The sequence below is a fragment of the Vanellus vanellus genome (assembly GCF_965231255.1).
Source record: "Vanellus vanellus genome assembly, chromosome: 6".
NCBI classification, from domain to species: Eukaryota; Metazoa; Chordata; class Aves; order Charadriiformes; family Charadriidae; genus Vanellus; species Vanellus vanellus.
Genome location: NC_138911.1, coordinates 22,808,154 through 22,827,824, shown reverse-complemented (window position 1 = coordinate 22,827,824; position 19,671 = coordinate 22,808,154). Strand labels below are relative to the sequence as shown.

The 19,671-nt window shown below is 39.2% G+C and overlaps 1 protein-coding gene across 1 annotated transcript; it reads left to right on the top strand.

Moving 5' to 3' along the window:
- The first annotated feature begins 889 nt into the window (after positions 1-889).
- On the top strand, positions 890-19,298 carry TRAF6 (TNF receptor associated factor 6). Its single transcript, XM_082484969.1, has 7 exons — positions 890-899; positions 8,012-8,338; positions 13,891-14,041; positions 14,600-14,758; positions 15,670-15,741; positions 17,112-17,189; positions 18,032-19,298. Exons 2-7 carry the CDS (start codon positions 8,043-8,045, stop codon positions 18,911-18,913), a joined length of 1,638 nt encoding a protein of 545 aa, XP_082341095.1. The 5' UTR covers positions 890-899; positions 8,012-8,042; the 3' UTR covers positions 18,914-19,298.
- The last annotated feature ends 373 nt before the right edge of the window (positions 19,299-19,671 follow it).

Genomic DNA, 19,671 nt, shown 5'->3' with positions numbered 1-19,671 from the left:
TGGATTTAATTATGTGTTAATCGGTGATTCTTGCCAAGAAAGCTCACTGATGCAAACGACCAAATTCCTCTTGTTCGTTTTTAAGGAAATGAAACGGTCTCTGTGTTCACGCTGTCCCAGTTTTCCACTTCCTTAAAGTTGCCCATTGTCAGAAGCCACCGGGAAAGGTTAACCTCAGCGCTTGCCCTAGGGGAGGTAGGGCACCCTGCTTTAGTTCCTGCAGGAGTCCCCTTGGGTCAGTTGAGGCTGAGACAGAAAATTATTTCTATTAAGAATTTGGTTTAGATTGAGAAATGGCTTTTTTGCGAATCCCAAGCCATTGGCAAAAAAAACCCAAACCAAACCAACCAACCAACCAAACAAAAAAAAACAAAAAACCAAACCAAACCCGAAATAAACAAACAAACAAAAAAAAAACCCAACAAGAACAGAAAATAAAACTCAGCCAGCTTTCAATGCCTCGTTTTTAACAGCACTCACACGGGAGCTGAGCGAATCCTGCTGGTTATTCACAAAAGCATCAGCAGCGCAGCGTGAAAACTGGTATGGCCGTAAAATTCACCGCTGGCACAAAAACTGGTGAGGGTTTTTTTCGTTCCTTTTTATGAAGGGGACGACAGCCTCACTCAGGTTTCCGGGCGAGGCCGCCCGCTCCGGTGCGTGCAGAGGCGGATGCCGCTCCCAACCGGGACAAGACCTGTTCCCGGTCCCGCCCCGCCCCGCCCCGCCCCGCCCCAACCCCGCCGCCTCTCTCCCTCCCCCGCGGCAGGGGGCGCTGCAGCGCTCCCGCCGCTTCCCTGCGCCGCGCTTGCTTTGGGCGACCGCCGCCCCGCTGCCTCCCGAGGAGAAGGCGGAAGCGGCGCCTGGCGGGGAGCAGCCGGCGGGGCCGGGGGTCGGCGGTGAGTACGGGCGGGCAGGGCGCTGCCGGCCCGCCGCGGCTCGCGGCCAGAGGCGGCGGCAGGGGTGGCTCGCCGGACTCTGGTGAAGCGACGGGCCGGCCGGGGCGGGGGAGGAGGGGAGCGTTTTCCCACCCGGGCCGGGGCTGCGGGCTCGGGAGCGGAGCGCGGTCCTCGCCTCCGGGCCCAGGCGGGCGGTGGCCCGTAGCGCCACGGCCTCTTCCCCGAGAGCGGGGCGCGGTGTCCGGGCCCACGCCTGTGCCGCGCCGGGGGCTTGCCGGCGAGGAGGGCCGGAGTCGAAGGAGGGCGGTCGCTTGGGCCGAGGTTCCGAAACTGAAACCGCGCTGCCGTCTGCCCGGCGAGCCCAGCAGCTGCCGGCGGCGGGGGCTCGGGGTCACGCTGGTTTACCTGGGGGGTGGGGTGACTTTCTCTTGTCTCTGAACTGAGCGGGGTGTGCTATCGGACAGCGGTAGGAGCATTAGCCACGGGGGGGGGGCGGCTTCCGAGTTGTAGCCCGAATTGTGAGTTCCTGTGCAGCCTGGAATGCATCAACTTTAAAGCTGTCTCTGTTTTTCCAACTGTGAAATGGAGGTGCTCAGTAAATTCTTCGGGAACATGGTAGAGTCCTGGAAGGATAATTTGCAAGAGAGGTTACTGTTTCTAAAACCGATAGCTTTATTCTCTGTTAGAGACTGGCAGTGCTCAATATTTATGGTAAACTTATTAACACGAGTAATAAGTTATGACTTCAGTAGTACTTTCCATCAATTTCATCTGGTTTAAATAGGTCACACTGAGTCTTTTCATACTTAAATGGAAATCTCAGTTGTAGGTGGGAGGAAAATGTTCTAATTATATCCCTTATACTCAGTAGTTAAAGCTAACTGAAAGTATGTATCCGTGTTTGCCTCTGCTGAGTTCTGCATGCTGCAGAGCTACCTGTGAGCTATGTGGATTTTGGTGTCTTAGATACCATTAACAGAATGAAATAGAAATAGAAATGAAATAGAAAGAAACTATGGATTTGAAGTTTTTGGTGAGGGAGAGGTACTGGCTGCACTAACAGCTTGTTTAACATCTCCAGTGCATTCTACCCTGTGTGCACCGTGTTAACACTTGCAAGCAAACTTCTTTGTCTTTCCAAATGTACAAAAGGGCCATAAAACTAGACGCACTGGTATCAGAAGGAAAAAAGGTCACACAAGTATGCTGATAAAAGCACTTTGATGGCAGGTATCACTTTGGGCATGATTTTTCTGATTGTTCTGCATTACTTTCAGCTTTGCCCAGCAGCTAAAGATTTGTGGAGCTCAGTCAGGCTCCACTGAATGAGAAGTTGACAAGACATAAATGGCTTTTTAAGTTTTGTAATATTGCATCACTGCAATATTTCGTTCTGTTTAAAATTTGTGCTACTATATTTAAAAAGACAATGAACACAATAGGTACTTATGCTGATAGAACTTCAGAATGAAACAATGTCTGAGGTAAACATGCTTTTTCTTCACACGTTGAAATTTGATGAGTTTAATATGTCAAGAATAGTAACTTTTGTATCTCAGTGGCACAGGTTAGTTAAACAAATATAAAAAAGTTTTAGATCCCGACTGTGAAAACTAACAATAAAGCATTCTGGGTATAAAGCCCGTCAAAAAGAAAATAAAAGTAAATGTAAGGTAGAGCGAAAAGGAGAAATGTTTTAGTTGTTTCAGAATGTGTGCTTAATTCACTGTTTCTTTTCTCAGGGTCTCAAATTGTTTCGCTAATGCCAGATACAAGCTTAATGCTTGTTGAGGTAGGTGGTAATTAAATGTAGCCTGGAGGCTGTGCCGCGGCAATGACGTTTATTCATAGCCATACTTCTCCCTGCCTCTTTTTGAAGTACTTTCTGTTCTGATGTTTACTTTGTCCCCGTTATGGCAGCATCTAACACTTTCTGGAGATCTACTCGGGGATGTAGAAAGGCACAATGCATATTCTCAAAGTGTTCTCAGTGTGCAAAGGGAGAGCAGAGGCCAAAGACAGAAGAGTCTCTGCCAAAGTAAAGGATAGTATCGTTATTCTCACTAACAGCGCTTTCCTTGTATTTGTTAATCTGAACAATTCTCAGTGAAATGTCTCTAGGAGTTAATAAATTGAAGAAAAGTTTGGGGGATTTTGGGTTGGGTTGGTTTTTTGATTATGGAAAAACCCATGGAATATTTTGGTGTTAAATACAGTATAGTGCACTTCCACTGCTCACTAAAATTAAATTTGTTTTGACATACTTAAGTAGGATAAAATGTGAACATAACTGGGAATATGCCACCATCCTAAGTAACACATAGGCATAAAAATACATATGTGATAAAAGCCTGACAGCATTCTCTCCAAGCAGAGAGAAATCACCTGGAAAGCTTCATAAATCCCCAAAGGCCACTTTGGTCCAGAGGCAGGAGCTCTTGATAGTGTCTAACGAGCTTTTAATATTGTGGTTTCATTGTATTTGTTTTAAACAAAAATTCTTATTTTAAGTCTTTATGTTCACATGATAAAAAGTGTAGTGGTTATCCAAAAGACTTGGAAGTCTTTAACAGTTACTGCTATTAGAAAAAAAGTTGCTATCTCAATAAAATGCTTGCAACATGTTTGCATACTTTTACAAAAAAATGGAATTAGTTTTTTGTAGTTCGAAGTTCTGCCCAAATCTCCTATAGCTTCGGCTTGCCTAGCCATTTGATAGCTTTGAAATGAAAGTGTTTTATAGCTATTAATTAAAAGCAACTTGCATCATTTTATATACTCTGCCTGGATGAGGCCACAGTGATGATAGTTACAGACCTCATAATGCAAACACAGTGCTTATCAGTTGTCAGTAGACCGTTGATTAATATGCCTGGGAATAGGTGTTGCAAGTATTGCTTCATAAACAAATTATCCAAAGCCACTCCACTGGTCTGTCAGTCTCATGACCCAGAAATCTATAGGCACAAAACTCTTCTCAGTGAGGCAGAAGAAGAAAAGAGAAAAGTTTGGCTGTTTTTTGTGTCTGTATAATGGAGCTTAGATAGGATTTTTACATATTTTCATCCTCCGAAGAGCCACAGGATTAATTCAGAAACTTCTCTAAATCAAAAAATATTAGTGATACCAGAAGATATCTTCAGATTGCCTGGAAAATTGCACTATAATTAGAGTAATAAGGAGGAAATAAAAGTAGGCTTTGCATCCTATTTACACTGAAATATGAAACAATACCTTTGAGCATTTGGCAAAAGTGAAGGAACACTGTACAGAGAGTGCATCAGTTACCATGAAATAGAAAATTTTTAATATTAATCAGTAAGTATTGAATACAATTAATTTCCACATGCCCTTTCCTATAAAATTCACCCTGAGTAGCCATATAAATAAGGAAATCAATACAAAAGACTATTCCAAATCCCTTTTCTTACTTGAAGTTCACGAACATAATTGAACTGCTTGTAGCCTGGCCATCACATAGCCAGCAGGGCAAATGCCTTCAACACTGACAACAGGACTTTGCAAATGGGAGTTCTGAGTTTTGTTGCATGCGTTAATTTAAAATATGACTGTTTTTTGAAATTGTTTTTGTCAGTTGTAAGGTACATTATTCTTGCAGGAGTTCGCTCTTCTGGTCTGACTGTGCTATCACAGATCAACCTAATCACTTTGTAATGCAACAGGGTAAATAGCAACATAGCCAACATAGCACAGCTTACTTACTGAAGAAAGGTTTCATTACGGTTTAATCTTAAAGTTGGAAGAGTAGTATGGGGACTCCCTGTAGTCTTAACTGTGTCTTTTCTGGGGCATGAAGGTTTGATCCTTAGGGCATTCCAGATTTCTGCAGCACAAATAATGATCAAACAAATTCTGTCCATTACCATTTGGCCTGGAAAGCACTTTACTTTCTGTTGTCAAACAATACAGCTGTTGCCTTGGAGAGGGAAATGAACCTTTGCTGGCCCAAGGACTTCGGATACCTTGTGTGTGCAAGCTGAAACCTATTATCTATCTACTCAGCAAGTCTGATAGGACTTCCTAGCTCTAGAAAAGTCTGTTCCAGGTGTATTACCAAACATAGGTTTAAAGCATTCTCTGCCGAAGAAACTTAGTACTAGCAAAAACAAGAATTACCATGTAATGGCCCAGTTCAATCTCAGTTGTTCCTTGATCTGAAGACTGGCAGGCTACCAAAGTGTTTAATGTATTAAACTACCAACATCAGTAAGATGGATAAATTCTAAATGCTGTGGTGTAGACAAGGTATTGTAAATTAAGATTTGCATATTGTTGCACTTGTATTTGGCTCATTTTTTTTCAGCACTGTTATTAGAAATACAAAGAAAAACTGATGGTTTTGGAGGATATTTGTTAGCTTTTACTTCACTGGTAATCTATTCTGTAATCAAAAAGAAAGGGTAGCAATTTGATGTGAATTTTGTGATATATACTGGTTTGGGTTTTAAAATCCATCCTCTTCTAGCAGAAAATTTTTTAAATTCCCCTGGGGAGGAACATGCAAAACTGGTACAGTAGGCACACAAATTGTCTGCTCTACCTTCATCAGGGGAAAGACCTGTCATCAACATTGAAAGTACACTCTTCTGTAATTGGTTTTGCTCTAGCACTGCTCTGTTCAAGAAGATTGAATCTATGTTCCTACTCTTGGAGGGTAAAATAAGTGCCACAAGAAACAGAACTAATTCCTACTACAGTAGTTACAACTTGTAGAGGAATTGCATTAAACTATGGTGGAGTAATCAGGCCTCCGTTAGTGATCTGAGTAACAGTAGTGTGGATTTTGATTTGGAAAATCGTGTCTAACCCCACACCTATAAATACACCTGGAGGAAGAAGGATTTTCCTCACAGATAAGGTGAAATGCATAAGACTAGTAGAAGGAATCCTATGTTATATAAAACATGAACAAAATTAAAAATCTGGCTCTTAATCAGCTTGTTTATGTTGCCTTTTTGTGCCTGAATTTCCCTGTTTAAAAAGAGGAGCCAGTGATACTTGCACTTCTTTTTTTTTATGAACCCCTTGGTCATATGCAGACAAAAAGCTCCATGTGGGAGTGGAGCGTATCACTGAATAAGGGTATTTTTGTGTGAGACTGGGATGTTGACTGGTTGCAGTGACTCATTCATTAAAATGACTGGGATAAGATTTTGTTTTTGTAAACTGAACGTACATACCTGCTATGCCCGCAGTAACAATTTAAACGGACGAAGAGAACACCACTTGCACAGCACTTTAATCTACAAAGTGTTCAACTGTCAAGATTACACTGAGTCAGATCCTGTTTTCTTCCTTATAAGAACAATATTTCAAATAGCAGGTTTTTTTCCTAGCAACAGCCCAAGGGGAAGAGTCGTGCACTTCTTTGCAGTTAATGTGACAGCTGAATTTGGGTAAGTCCTTGCGACTTCCTGAATTCCTTTGTGACATTGCTAAAGGGATATATGTTCCTCTTCCCTTTCTTAGTCTCACGAAATATACCCTTGTGGCTTAGAATAATGTGAGTTTTTCAGTCCTGGGCTGGCCTGTGGGTTCTGATATCCTGCATACCAACATTCCCACTCCATTGGCCTGACTTAGCTCTTGTGATTTTTCGTGAAAATATGGCCTGTGGACTAATCATCCTCTGCAGTGGCTGTTAAATAACTTATGTTAGTTTAAAAATGGAAACAAGTTGTTTTTTTTCTCCAGATGGCAGTCTAAAAAAAATCTTTCTATCACAGAGCGTCTTTCTAAGCATTGATTCTTCTGCTTCCATTCTAAGTCAATGGGGGAGCTGCTTACTTCCATGGGATTAAATTGATCATTGTTGGACTAAGCCGGAAGCAACTGCTGAGAATTTACTTGGTGTTTAGTTTGTATTGCTGTTGTGTTTAGGAGTCTTGATTATAAAGCCTGTTGTGGTAGATAATGTATAGGGATAATACATGAGGGCAGAGAACAGGAATAGATGTAAACATCACTCCTTGCATGCAGTCCAGACAGCTCTGCTATAGAGTTATTTCTGCATAAAGTGAATTTTGCTGACCAGTTCAGTACAACTCTAAACTGTCAAACTGTGTACCTTAACGGTATTTTGGAAATTTCAGGAACGCTACTCTTTACCTACTTCTCATACCTCTGCATACGTCAACAAAATGGAAAGTCACATATTTACATAACAGAATAAAAGTTCTGTTCTGATTCTAACTGTAACTGACCTAAATATTGTAACCTTGCCTGTTTGGTTTTGTTTTGTAGATCTGCCTTTTATTATTTTTGGTCAGGATAACTGGAAAAAAAACAGCTTATACACTGTTAGCATGGGCAGTATTGCTTATTGTGTATCGTGTAGGTGGCTTCCCTGCCAGCTAGACTGGAAGAGGGAAAGGAGAGCAAGAACTCTGAGTATTAGTAGTTTGTAGGTTGCTTTTGAGCTGTGGAAGTATTAGCCTTATCTCATGTGTAGCATCTTACTCAATTTAAAGTCCCGTTGGCAATTTTAAAATGTTACCAGCAGTGCTGTATATTTGAATTTCATTTGCAGCACAGCATCTGCTTGTTTTGGGTAGTCAGATTTGCATTTGTTTGTGGAAATGCACCTAAACTGATTTGAAACCTATACTGTGAATCGCTGTATACAGAAAATGTTAAATAACATTTATTCATTGCAAGGAAAATATGGAATTGAGCTACTGTCATCCAGTAAAACTTGGTTTTGTACAGCATTTTTCATGCAAATTATATTTGAATGCTTTAGAAGTAAAGAATACTGAATGGGTAAAGAGGCATTTTCAGTAAACATAGCAAGGAGAAAGCATATTCCTCTTTTTACAGAAATCAGGTAGTCAGATGAAAGAGATTACCAAAAAGTGTGTGTGTGTGTATTTGAACTAGGCTGACAGGATGCAGTACTTTTTCCTATGTATCACAAGATAAGTAAGAAACATAGGTAACAGAAATTGGGACAAAACAAAACCAGTGGTCTTGAGTAGAACCAAATCTTCACCATTGTTCCAGTGTTTCTAGTCAGAAATAAAATTTGTTCTTGACGGCAAAGGAAGGTCTTGGAATATTTTAGATTAACACATCTTTTTGTCATCTTGCAGAGCATTTCTGCGTAGCACTTGATTAGCTACTATGAGCTTGCTATATAGTGATAACAGTTGTGGAGCCCGAGACGTGGAAAGTGGCTGCTGTGCAGCCATGGCCAGTGCTTGCAGCGTTGGAGCGAAAGAAGACAGCGTAAGCGTCAGCAGTGCGACTGGAAACCCTCCAAGTTCTTTCACAGAGGAAACACAAGGATATGATGTGGAGTTTGATCCACCCTTAGAAAGTAAATATGAATGTCCAATCTGTTTGATGGCTCTTCGGGAAGCAGTGCAGACGCCGTGTGGACACCGTTTCTGCAAAGGCTGCATTGTCAAATCAATAAGGTAAAGGAAAATTTGTGGAAGTTGCTTTTAAGAAGTTCACCTACCAAAGCAGAGTAGTTTAAGGACAATGTAAACTGAATAGAACCGCTTAAGGTGCCTTACCAGTGAGTGCTAGTAGAACTCTGGGAATTTATAATTTGTTAAAGATTCTTTCTAATAAACACCATGTATGACCAAAATATCATGAGTCTGGAGGTTGCATGAGCTTTTAGATATTTTGCCATTTGTACAAATTTACCCAGGTTATGAATCTAAAAATTTGATTGAGTAAAGATTAAATAATTTTTTTTTAAAGTAGCTAAATCCTCCAAATAAATTCCGTTTTCAGCTCAGGATTATAAAACTTGTCTTTTCCCTATGATTGTTTCTCTAGATAACTACAGGCAACTACAGACAACATGTTTTTTTGGTGCAGATACAGCAATTCATGCTTCCAGTTCTTTGCTTGAAATCAGTTGCTTCCTTGTTGAGCTGGAAGACAGAATGTAATGAGGGAATAGTCTCGAACAAAGCGTTGAGAGAGGAAACTAGGTGGCATGTGGGGGAGTGGGAATGAGATATGAAGGCAAGAACAGGGTTGTCTCATGAAAATGAATGATTGAAAGAGCAAGGAAGGGCAGAAAGTACATGGGTGAAGTGTACTTTCCTCAAACCTGGAATACAGTCATCAGTGTCCCACACATGTCAGTGAGTATTCGAACACATTGACAGAAAGCTAGATATTATGCTGTAGGGTTTTTCCTTCTTAGCATAAACTGGATTTTTTGTTCTCAATTGCTCACTTAGCTCAAATGTCACAGTACTTTGGTAGGAATCTAAATACTTAATTCTGAGTGACCCACATATGGAATTGGTTAATTTCCAACCTTACTTTTCACACCTTTGTGTGAAGATCATCAAACTGTCTTCAATGTTACTGTACAACGTTGGTTTTCCCAGGCATTAATTTTTAGCGTGCAAAATGGACAGTGCTTCCTTGATTGATTTTTTTCCATACCATTTATCCATAGTTCTGTTCCATTTCTTTTTCTCCATAGTTTATCATTTATAGCTCACTAAATGAACAGTATGCCAGCAACGATGTTCTTTGAATTACAGTATTTTTTGGGGGTATTGTCAGCTTCCCTGTAGCTTCTGTCGCTGTTGTATCTGATGCTACTGTATTCATGACTTCCCTTTTAGATCAAGGTCGGAAATGTCGGAGCTGAGTGTGAGAAGGCAAACTCAATTTTGACTTCCCTACTTATGATAGCAAAAGAGCAGGCTATTTTCCTTTTAGCAAGCACAGAAATTTGTGTTCACAGCACCATTCTTGTTAGCATTGGTTTCATCAGTGTTTCTGAGAAAAGGATGCAAATTCATTATCCAGAAAACGCAGAATACCACCAGTGTTCATTCATGAAAAGTGACTCACCTGCGGATTCTGCAGAGGAAGCTGAGAGATACTTAGTTCACTAACCATACCATGAGATCACCCTGCTCCCTTAGTGCCTTGTTCACTGTGTTCCCACTTCTGCAAGAAAAGTACGTCGGGCCTTACCCAGCTGCGTCACATATTGGCATCAGCCGGGTGCATGGAAGGAGGCACATTTTTTCCCCTAACCTGAACCTATCGTTGACTATAATCCAGTTCCCTAGGCATAAGCAGTTGGCTTCACTTTCTGGCCTTTGCTTTGCTCATTCCAACCTAAATTCTTTCACGAGGTTAATGTACATAATTTCATGCCTGCTTGTAAGTATTGAATTAGACGTTTGTACTAATAAAGGCCATTAAATTTTGGAATTCCTTACTTGCTCTCTCTGAACTTGGTCTATTGATTAGCAGTAGCAGTTTTTATACTCTTCTTTAACTTGGCTATTTCTGGAAGAAAGAAAAGAAATCTTTAAACTACCTCATGGGAGTATGATGTCTATAAATCCTGAAAGTAAATTAGTCGGTACTTTAGTGTACTGAGCTTTAGAAATGTCTACTCACCAATCATTTCAAAGATAACAGAATTCCTAGGTTGAAAACTGAGGGGAAAAAAGACTAAACTTAAAATTATTAAAAATGAGTGTCTCATTTCCAGTCTTTCAGATCCTTAACAGCTAAGGTGGTCTTGTTTTCTAATCCTTCTGCTTCTGCTGATGAGCTGCACAGTTACAGTCATTGGTTAGAATTTACCACAGGACTGAGTGATGAACTGCAGTGAACCCATGCTCAGAACACAACATCTCGTAGCAGGTAGAGAAACTTCTTTCTTAAACCCCAGGAATGGGAAATAGTTTCTCTTCCTTTTTGAATTAACAGAGCATTTCCTCTGCTCAAAGTTTTAGGTCTGCAAACAGTTTGAATGACCAGAAGCTTTTTTCTTTTACACCCTTTCCCTATTTTACTTCATTTGTAAAGATATTGTTGAGTGTTTCAGTGAATACACAGGTATTTTCCACCTGAAACACAGGTGGAAAGCACTTTTCATCTTAGAGTCTATAGATCATCACTGTGTTTTTTCAGATGTTTCATTGATAGTAAATGTTTTCCCTCATTTCCCACTGAAATCTGTCTTTGGAGTGTGGTTTGAGTGAATGCTTGTGAAAGCAGAGCAAACAAATGCCAGACCCCTCTGAATCTTTGAAGTGCTGAACTGCATGCTTAATTCGGATCCGTGGATCAAGCTATTGGTTTGAAGTAGGTAGTGTCTACAGTACAATATTGATTTGAAGTATGTAATGTCTACAGTACCATATTGATTGATGTCATTGAGAAGCTTCTGCAGAACCAAAATGAAAATGGAAAGTGATTGTTACGTACTCTTAAGTACTGTTTTTTTCATTAAGTGATTGTCATAGCCTCTATTTGATCAGGAAAAAAATTGCTTCTGTTTGGTCCTCATTTACCCACTGTCTAGCTTAAGTGAATGCAGAGATTAAGCATTTTAAATCGTAAAGAATGGAAAAGCATTTTTTGAGTAATTGCTTCTTGTGACTTACACAAACAGTTGTAGTTGTCCATCTTGAAGACGTTATGGCTGCAACTAGAAAGATTTTTTTAAAAAAAACTTCCAAAGACTGGAGGCTCAGATCTTACAATGTGAGAGACGTGACTAGATCAGATGGATTTGATCACAGTAAATGTTTGCCTCCCAGAAAGTCTTGGCATCTTTTAAAATAAAGCTGTCTGAAGTGCTTTGAAGCGCTCTGAATCATGGTAGTGAAGAAGCTTATCTACCTAAGTAACTACAAATAATAGTTTACAGATGTTACTGTCTACAAAGTACTTGATTAGAAATTCTAGAAGAACTAAGTTCAGATGCAGTAGCTAATTAAATTTCACTCTAGTCTTTCTTCTCCTATATCTTTGGTCAAAGCTGACTTAGGGCTTGTAGTAGAGCTCGTCAAATATCAGAACCTCTGTTTGTCAGAAAAGCTGAATTATGAGCTGACAAGGGTCAGCAAGGAAAGCTTTGGGTGCTAGCAGCTCATCAAACAATCAGCATGGCTGCAGTTAAAGTGTATGCCAACTGTGTCAGCTTTTAGGCTAAAATGCTTAGTTGCCAAAATCACGGAGCAGGCTTTTTCTTCAAACAAAATTATTCTGGCTTTACTTTTCGTACCTATGTTTTAATTTCAAGGGAAATTATAGGAGTATTCATTGTACTGTGTAGCAGATGATTATTGGGTGTCACAGCCCAACGTGCTGAGTAATTCCAGCATAGGAAAGCCTCCGCTGTAATGTAAATTAGAACTGAGATGCATAAACTCAATTCTGTGATAGGAAGTGTATAACAACATCTTTGTGTGTAGATGGATCTAAGCAGCCTTTTAAACATAATCCCAATAGTTATAAATGGTGTTTGAGTTGTTTAATGTACTACAATAACTTAATTGCTCTTTCCTTAATATAATAATTGGAAAAGTGCCATTCATTCTTATTTTACCCATTGTCTGCTAGTTATTTAAGCTGGGGGTCTGGTAATCATTATTTAAAATTAATCTGTTGTTGGCTGTGATTATACATGGTTACCTTTTCTGTGTAGAAATAAGGCTACTGTCTTATCAGCAGGCCTCTTGAACTACCATTATACTTCACTAAATGGGGTATTTGTAACCGAGTTATACATGTGAATACTGATTTGCTGTAGGTTGCCTGCAAAGCAAGGGAATGTTTCTGGGTTGTGACAAGGATCAGCGCGCCGATCATAGCTCAGGGAGCTATGAAACAAAACGGTGCATTAGGTATTTTCTTTTTTCCACTTGTTTAGGAGTATGAATATCAGACTTGCGGTGAGATAGCTCATGCAAGCAAAACCCAGGAAAGGAAGTTCATTGTCTTTTTCTGAAGTCTCAACTTTACCCCCACTTCCTCTAGCAGCATTGCTGATGAAGGAGTTGCTGAGTTATTATTTCCTTTTCCAACAAAGAACACAAATTCCCTCATGGTCTCCACAGCCCACTAGGTTCTACTTCCCCTCATGCTTGCAAGCAGTGACAATGATCTGGCCTTTGATCTTTGCACCACAAGTGCTCTCTGACATTTTTCCACCCCATGTATTTTTCCATTTTTATTGCTGTTTCCATCAGCACTTCAGCTCAGAAGCTTTGATCCCTCATGTCTCTTTAACTATTACTTGATTGTGAATAGGTGTGTTCACCTGCTGCTTTAGGAAATGAGCTGAATCTGCATATTTTTTAAAGGACAGTTTGGTGGAGGTGATCCCTTTTTTACTTTCTTTTCAATGATTCTTCTGTTTAAATGCAGTTAGACAGAACCTGTAGAAGTGGAACAGGCTGTTAGTTGTCTTATGCAAGTCACATGCACTCGTGTTCCACCATCAGACTCCAAACATTGGCCAATTAGTGCTGACTTCCAGTCTGTTTGCTGTTAAAATGGCTTCAGTTACAACACCCAATTCCAAATGTAGTTCCAGTGTAATTCTCATAGTTATTGGTAATTTTTGTATTTTGAGTTTTTTCACCCTTCTTTGCCTATAAATAAACAAATTGAAGGATGACCAACTGATCAAATGGTTGTACAACAAAACCAGCAAAATAGGCTATATGAAAAGTAATGCCAAATAGATTAAGTGAATTTGGAAAAAAAAAAAGGGCATTTTTGCTTTTTCTCTCATCTATGATCACCTTGGTTGTTTATAAAGTGAGCAAGGAGAGAAGGTCCAAGAATCTTTAAAGGATTGTTTTGAAATAATACCTGAAATATTCTTTGGTGTTTGAGCTATGTAAAGTACTTAAAGAAACGGGACTGTAAGTTCTTTGTTTCTTTACATCTTCCTCAAATTTATTTCCAGAGTATCTATAGTGGCATTTGTCCAAATAAAAACTATTGAGTTAGAAAAGTGCTGTGATCCCAGTCATGCCACCTCTAGTGAAAATTGTGTATTGTCAATTTCTCTGATGTACATTGCGTACTTTCCGGTAATTGCCACATAAATGCTTTTGTTTTCAGACATTTCTTAATGTGTTATAATTTGGCCACTAATGTCTTGCTGGTGTAAAAATATTTTAAATGAAAGGCAAAGTAAACTTGGAATCTCTTTTTCTTTTCTGCATTGTAGAGATGCAGGTCACAAATGTCCAGTGGACAACGAAATTCTGCTTGAAAATCAACTTTTTCCTGACAACTTCGCTAAACGGGAAATCCTTTCATTAACGGTTAAGTGTCCCAACAAGGGCTGCAGTATGAAGATGGAGCTGAGGCATTTAGAGGTGAGAATTAGTTTCGAAAATATGGAACCTTGTTTACATGGACAAGTAAAAATTCAAAATAAGTTAACATAGATGGACATACCTGATACCTGTTTATGCTGATTCAATGCATTGTTCATTCAAGACTATAGCTACATGTATTTTACTTTTTATGAGTCTTTAATTGTAATTAGGTGATTCTCAAGTGAACATTGTAGTGCATGAAAATTGTACTAATGCAGCTTTCTCTTTAGGATCATTCATGTTTGTCTTTTGATCAGCTGTATCTGTACTTCACACAAGTTCCCTAAAGTCAGTTTAATATTCTCTCAAAGCAGCTAGATATATTAGTTGAAATAATTGTTTTGGAAAATAATAAGTTAAAAAAGCTCTGAATACATGAAGCCCTGATCTTAGTAATGGGACAGGCTGTTGGTAAAGTCAGCGTAAGTGTATAACGATTTGCTTGCATGAAGGAAAGACTGCAATTTGTTCCTCTTGTATGGTGCTTTATCTTGAAAACAGGTGAGATGATAATACCTGTTTCTAGTATCAAATCCTGCTTTTCTCCATATTCAGGACCACCAGTTGCAGTGTGATTTTACTGCTGTGGAATGCCCACAGTGCCAAGGAGCCTTCCAGAAGAACCATCTGAAAGAGCACATAACACAGGAGTGTCCAAGGCGTCAAGTCTGTTGTCCAAACTGTGCCACGTCTATGGCCTATGAAGATAAAGAGGTACTTAGCAGGAGTCTTCGTTTTTCAACCTTCATTCACATGGGTTTGCTTGTAAATGGAACATCAGTTAAAAAAAAAAAAAAGTTTTGGTCTAGAAAAGCTTTTTGTGCTGCACAGGTGAGAGGCTGCAAACTTAGGACATTAGTCTAGAACAGGTGAAAGCTGGGGAGAGGGTTGTGCTTAAATACAAACTTCTTGGGAACCCTGTGGTGTGAAAAGACTTGTGTAAGAACCATTGATTTTTGTCCTTACCATCAGAGAGGCCAGTACCCACTGCTGAAGTAACACACAAGCAATATTTATATTTACAGTTTTTATGCCTGGCAGAAAGGATGTGTCAGGAGATGCATCTTTTGGTGCTAACACCCAAGACCAAGATAATTTCTGAATTCTTCTCCTGGCTCTGCATTTTTCACTTGAGTGGTACTGAGGATAGTCCTTTGCTTTTTGAGCTTCATCTGTATATGGATGTGGTTTATCTCAAGGCTATTAATTTCATGATATATTATGAATTGTCAAACAATTCATATACTGTGTGTGTGTGTGCATATATTCATATATATAGTCCAATAACACAAAAAAAACTTTAATATAGTTCCACGACAGTTGAACATGCATTTCAGACACTTCTGGGTAAATTCATGCTCCTTTGGAGCATAAAAGCTTTAGGCAATAAAATGTCTGCAACTTCATGAATCTCTTGTATGAGTCCAGGAAAAAACAGTAATTGCAGAAAACATACTATTCAGGGTAAGGGGATTGTCTTTGTTTCACAGTTGCATACAACTAAATGCAAAATTTGAAATGTAAATTAAAAATTAACATCTTATCAGAGGTGATTAGCACTCTTTTAAATTGTGTGACTTTATTAATTCTTTCTTTCCTCTCTTTTTCTCTGTTTGATAACTAAGCTTCATGACCAAACCTGTCCACTTGCCAATGTATTTTGTGAGTATTGCAACACAGTGCTCATCAGAGAGCAGGTAAGAGACTAGCTTTCTCTGTGTTTAAACTGGGTCAGATGTTTTGTATTTACATTGCTTCTTTAATCTGAAATTAAACTTGAAGAAACAAGTTTGTCTACTAGCTAATAAATCTCTACGTGTTTCTCTCTGAGAACGTTGGATCCAGTGCAGGTATAGTACTCTTTTAAATGCTGCTCCAGCTTACAATTGCAGTCTGGTAAACCTCTAAGATATTTGGCTGCAAGTCACATTGTTTAGCTATACAGATTCTTAAGAGGGGCCATGATGCATGTTTTTCATCTTGAATGAAGGTTGAAGAATACCAAGCAGCTGCCAATGGTTATGGCTGACATTAGAAGACAAGGCTTTGATTTGTGCAGAGAGGGAGAGTATTTGTAATTGGAAAGCCACTGCTGGAAAGTAGCTATAAATAATTCACTCAGACTCTAGATGCTGGTGGGAATTCTGCTTGCCTGTTACTATTGTAGTAGCCACTATAATTTCTTCTATTCAAAAATAACTTACTTCATTGACACGCAAATGGTAACTGTTAATTTGCAGCCTATCCATGTTTGAATGGGATGGAAACTATGTTAATGACCTGGGTTAAAATAAAAAATGATCTTGTCAAATTGGAGAAACACTCTGAAAAACAGGATTGAGTTCAGTAACAACAAGAATCTGTTGTTAAGTAGAATAATAATCTGCAAAAACAGAGAACTTAGAATGCTAAACGAGGTAATGGTTTAGAATTAATGGCTGACCTATATAAAGCTTGTGTTCTATTTCGTCATGATAATTAGACATGGCAAACATACTGTGTTATATAAACAGGTATTTTGCTTGTGAAACCCAGAATTTGTTCTTTGTTCTGTTTGGGGTTTGTAAGGCCTCAGCTGAAGCTGTCCAGCTTTTGAGGTGGGGATAATAGGGAGGATACAGAGTAGTGAGATAATTGGCGCTGGAAAAAACAGACCATAAGAAAAATTGAAGTAACTTGAGCTTTTTGAGGAAGGGGGTAATGAAGAGAGACATAACAAGTCTATGCAAGTAGTGCTTCAGAAGAGGAGGAAATGGACTGTGATCTAGCTTGAAGATAGGCTAGAAACAAAAGGCATTTCTTCTAGCAAGAAAACCTGATTGCTTTCTGATGCCTGATGTAAGAGCAAAGGCAATGAATTGTTCAAATACGTACAAGGAGGATGTAGAATTTTTATCATCAGCTAATATTTTTGTTCAAAACTTCCATACTTCTTTGTGAAATTACATGGGTATAAACTGATCTGACTTCAGGTACCTATTCGGAGTCCATCCAGCTGTATTCTCTTAGGATGTTACAAAAGAATAGTCTTGATAGAAAAATTAATTTCAAATCTGATTTGTTTTAGATGCCTAACCATTATGATAATGATTGTCCTACTGCCCCAGTGCCATGTTTTTACAGTGCCTTTGGGTGTCCTGAAAAGGTAAGCCTTTTATCAGAATCATTAATTCTGCATATTTTTGTTGTTTTTTTTTTTTTAATGTGTTTTCCTAGTCTTGTCTCATTCACCAGCCCAAATCTTCAGTGGTTTGTGTTGTGTTTTTATTTTGTTTGTTTTTGAGGTATCTTAATTCTAAAACACTATGTGTTGATACACTGCCTTTCAAAAGTTCTTTTCAAATTTAAAAAACTCTGTAAATAATTTGCTTGAAGGACTTTCTTTTATTAATCCATGCGTGTTTTCTCAGCTTTCATGTCAATAAAGTAGCTTCTAGCATTTCTTCCAAAGTTGTGACCAAATACAGTTATGGCTGTTAGAGTTCAGTGAAGAAAACCTAACAGTGCTTTGAATTTGATTAAATTCTAAGATTATTTAATCTGGATGCTCTCATTTCTAGTGGTTTAATACCTCTCTGTAAAAATTGATCTTTTCCTCTCATCATTTCCACATCAGTTTTCATAGTATTTGGTACTATGGAGCGTTTTAGCAAATCAATGAAGGGAATACAATCCTGATTTAGAACGCAGAAAAAATACTAAATGTATATTTATCAGTAACATTTTTTCATCGTGTCTCTATTTTGAGTTGAACAGTATTTGCCCCCACGCATTTGAACTTCTTTGTTTGTCATAATAGTGATCTTAAATTTGGAGCCCTCCATTGGTAATGTGCTACTTTGTCACATCACCTGTCCTTAATTCACATTCCAGTTTTTCTCACATAACAGAAGCAACTAGTTGTTTGATTTTCTTCAGTGCCACATTTAAAATGTGATTGCAGATAATTTTTGGTATGGTCCTAATGCCACATCTCTTAAATTCTAGATGCAAAGGAATGAACTGGCACGACATATGCAGGAGTTCACTCAGGTTCACATGAGAATGATGGCTCAGAGTTTTCAAAATATCAGTGTAACTGCTACAAATCCTGTACCCTTCATCAATGGCCTACCCTTTGAGCCTGCCCTCTTCTCACATGTGTCACATGCCACATATGATTGCAATCCAGAAGTTGAAAACTTTAAAGAAACTATTCAGCAGTTGGAAGGTCGTCTGGTCAGACAAGATCACCAAATCAGAGAACTCATTGCTAAAATGGAGACTCAGAACACCCACATGGCAGAACTCAAACGTACTATCCGAAATTTGGAGGTAAAGATTACTGAAATGGAGGCACAGCAATGTAATGGTATTTATATCTGGAAGATCGAGAACTTCAGTGGACTTCAGAAAGCCCAGGAAGAAGAGAGACCTGTTGTAATGCACAGTCCTGGCTTCTATACTGGAAAGCCTGGCTACAAGCTGTGTTTGCGCCTGCATATCCAATTACCAAATGCTCAGCGTTGTGCTAATTTTATATCTCTGTTTGTCCACACTATGCAAGGAGAATATGACAGCCATCTGCCCTGGCCTTTCCAAGGCACTATACGACTTTCTATTTTGGATCAATCGGAAGGCCCTGAACGGCAGAATCATGAAGAAGTAATGGAAGCCAAGCCAGAGTTACTAGCCTTCCAGAGACCAACAATTCACCGCAATCCAAAAGGTTTTGGTTATGTGACTTTCATGCACCTGCAAACCTTGAAACAAAGAACCTTCGTAAAGGATGATACCCTTCTGGTGCGCTGTGAAGTTCTAACTCGTCTAGATTTAAATAGTCTCCGCAGAGAAGGATTTCAAGCTCGCAGTACTGATGGAGCTATGTAGCCTGTAAGTCTTAAACCAGAAGAATGGAGCCATTAGTCGTGTTGTTCTACCACAGATTACAAGCACGCTTCATCATCCATATAGGCTGCATTTGTAAAAGATCATAGGTGTCACCATAGTTGATCTTCACCTGAATAGAACTTTGTTGTTGCTGGTATAGCTTTTTTTTGAGGTCATGTCTTCAAATATGTGGTATTGTTCTCTATTATAATAATAAGCTACTTCTGTAGCAAGCTAACTAAATGAAGTGCTGTTAATCAAAACTTAACTGCCTACAGGAAAAACCTGTTGAAGCATCTGTACATCTCAGTTTGGTAAAACTTAAGTCATGTCAGAAAAGACCTGTAAATCTTTTCACCTCAGTGCCTTGGAATAGATACTGTAACAGGGAATTAGCTAAATTAATAAAGACTGGGCGGGGGGGGAGAGGGGGAGTGTTTGCTTTTCATGGAGCTTGGAAAACTTGAGACAGTTTCTATATTAACTTCTCTAGAATTTTGAATTGGCTCTGCTTCTTTTGAAATCTGAAGTCAGTTTAAGACTGCTCACATCACCTAGGGTTGAAGCATGCTTTCACCTTTCCCTCCTGCAGAGTTAGCTTCAGGAAGTTGCATGTCGATGTAGGGATGATACTAGTATTTCTGAATGACATGTGGTAGTGTTGTGGAGGAGGCTAAATGACTGAGCTGAATTCACTGAAGAAGTCTTTGTGGTCTGAAAGTGCTCCCCTAATTGTTTTTATTTTGATAAAACTTTCT

Excerpts from the sequence above, each read along its gene's own strand:
- TRAF6 (XM_082484969.1), top strand. The coding sequence starts at position 8,043 with ATGAGCTTGCTATATAGTGATAACAGTTGTGGAGCCCGAGACGTGGAA. Across the intron at positions 14,759-15,669 it reads TGGCCTATGAAGATAAAGAG|CTTCATGACCAAACCTGTCC; the intron begins GTACTTAGCAGG and ends TTGATAACTAAG. Across the intron at positions 17,190-18,031 it reads CCTTTGGGTGTCCTGAAAAG|ATGCAAAGGAATGAACTGGC; the intron begins GTAAGCCTTTTA and ends CTTAAATTCTAG.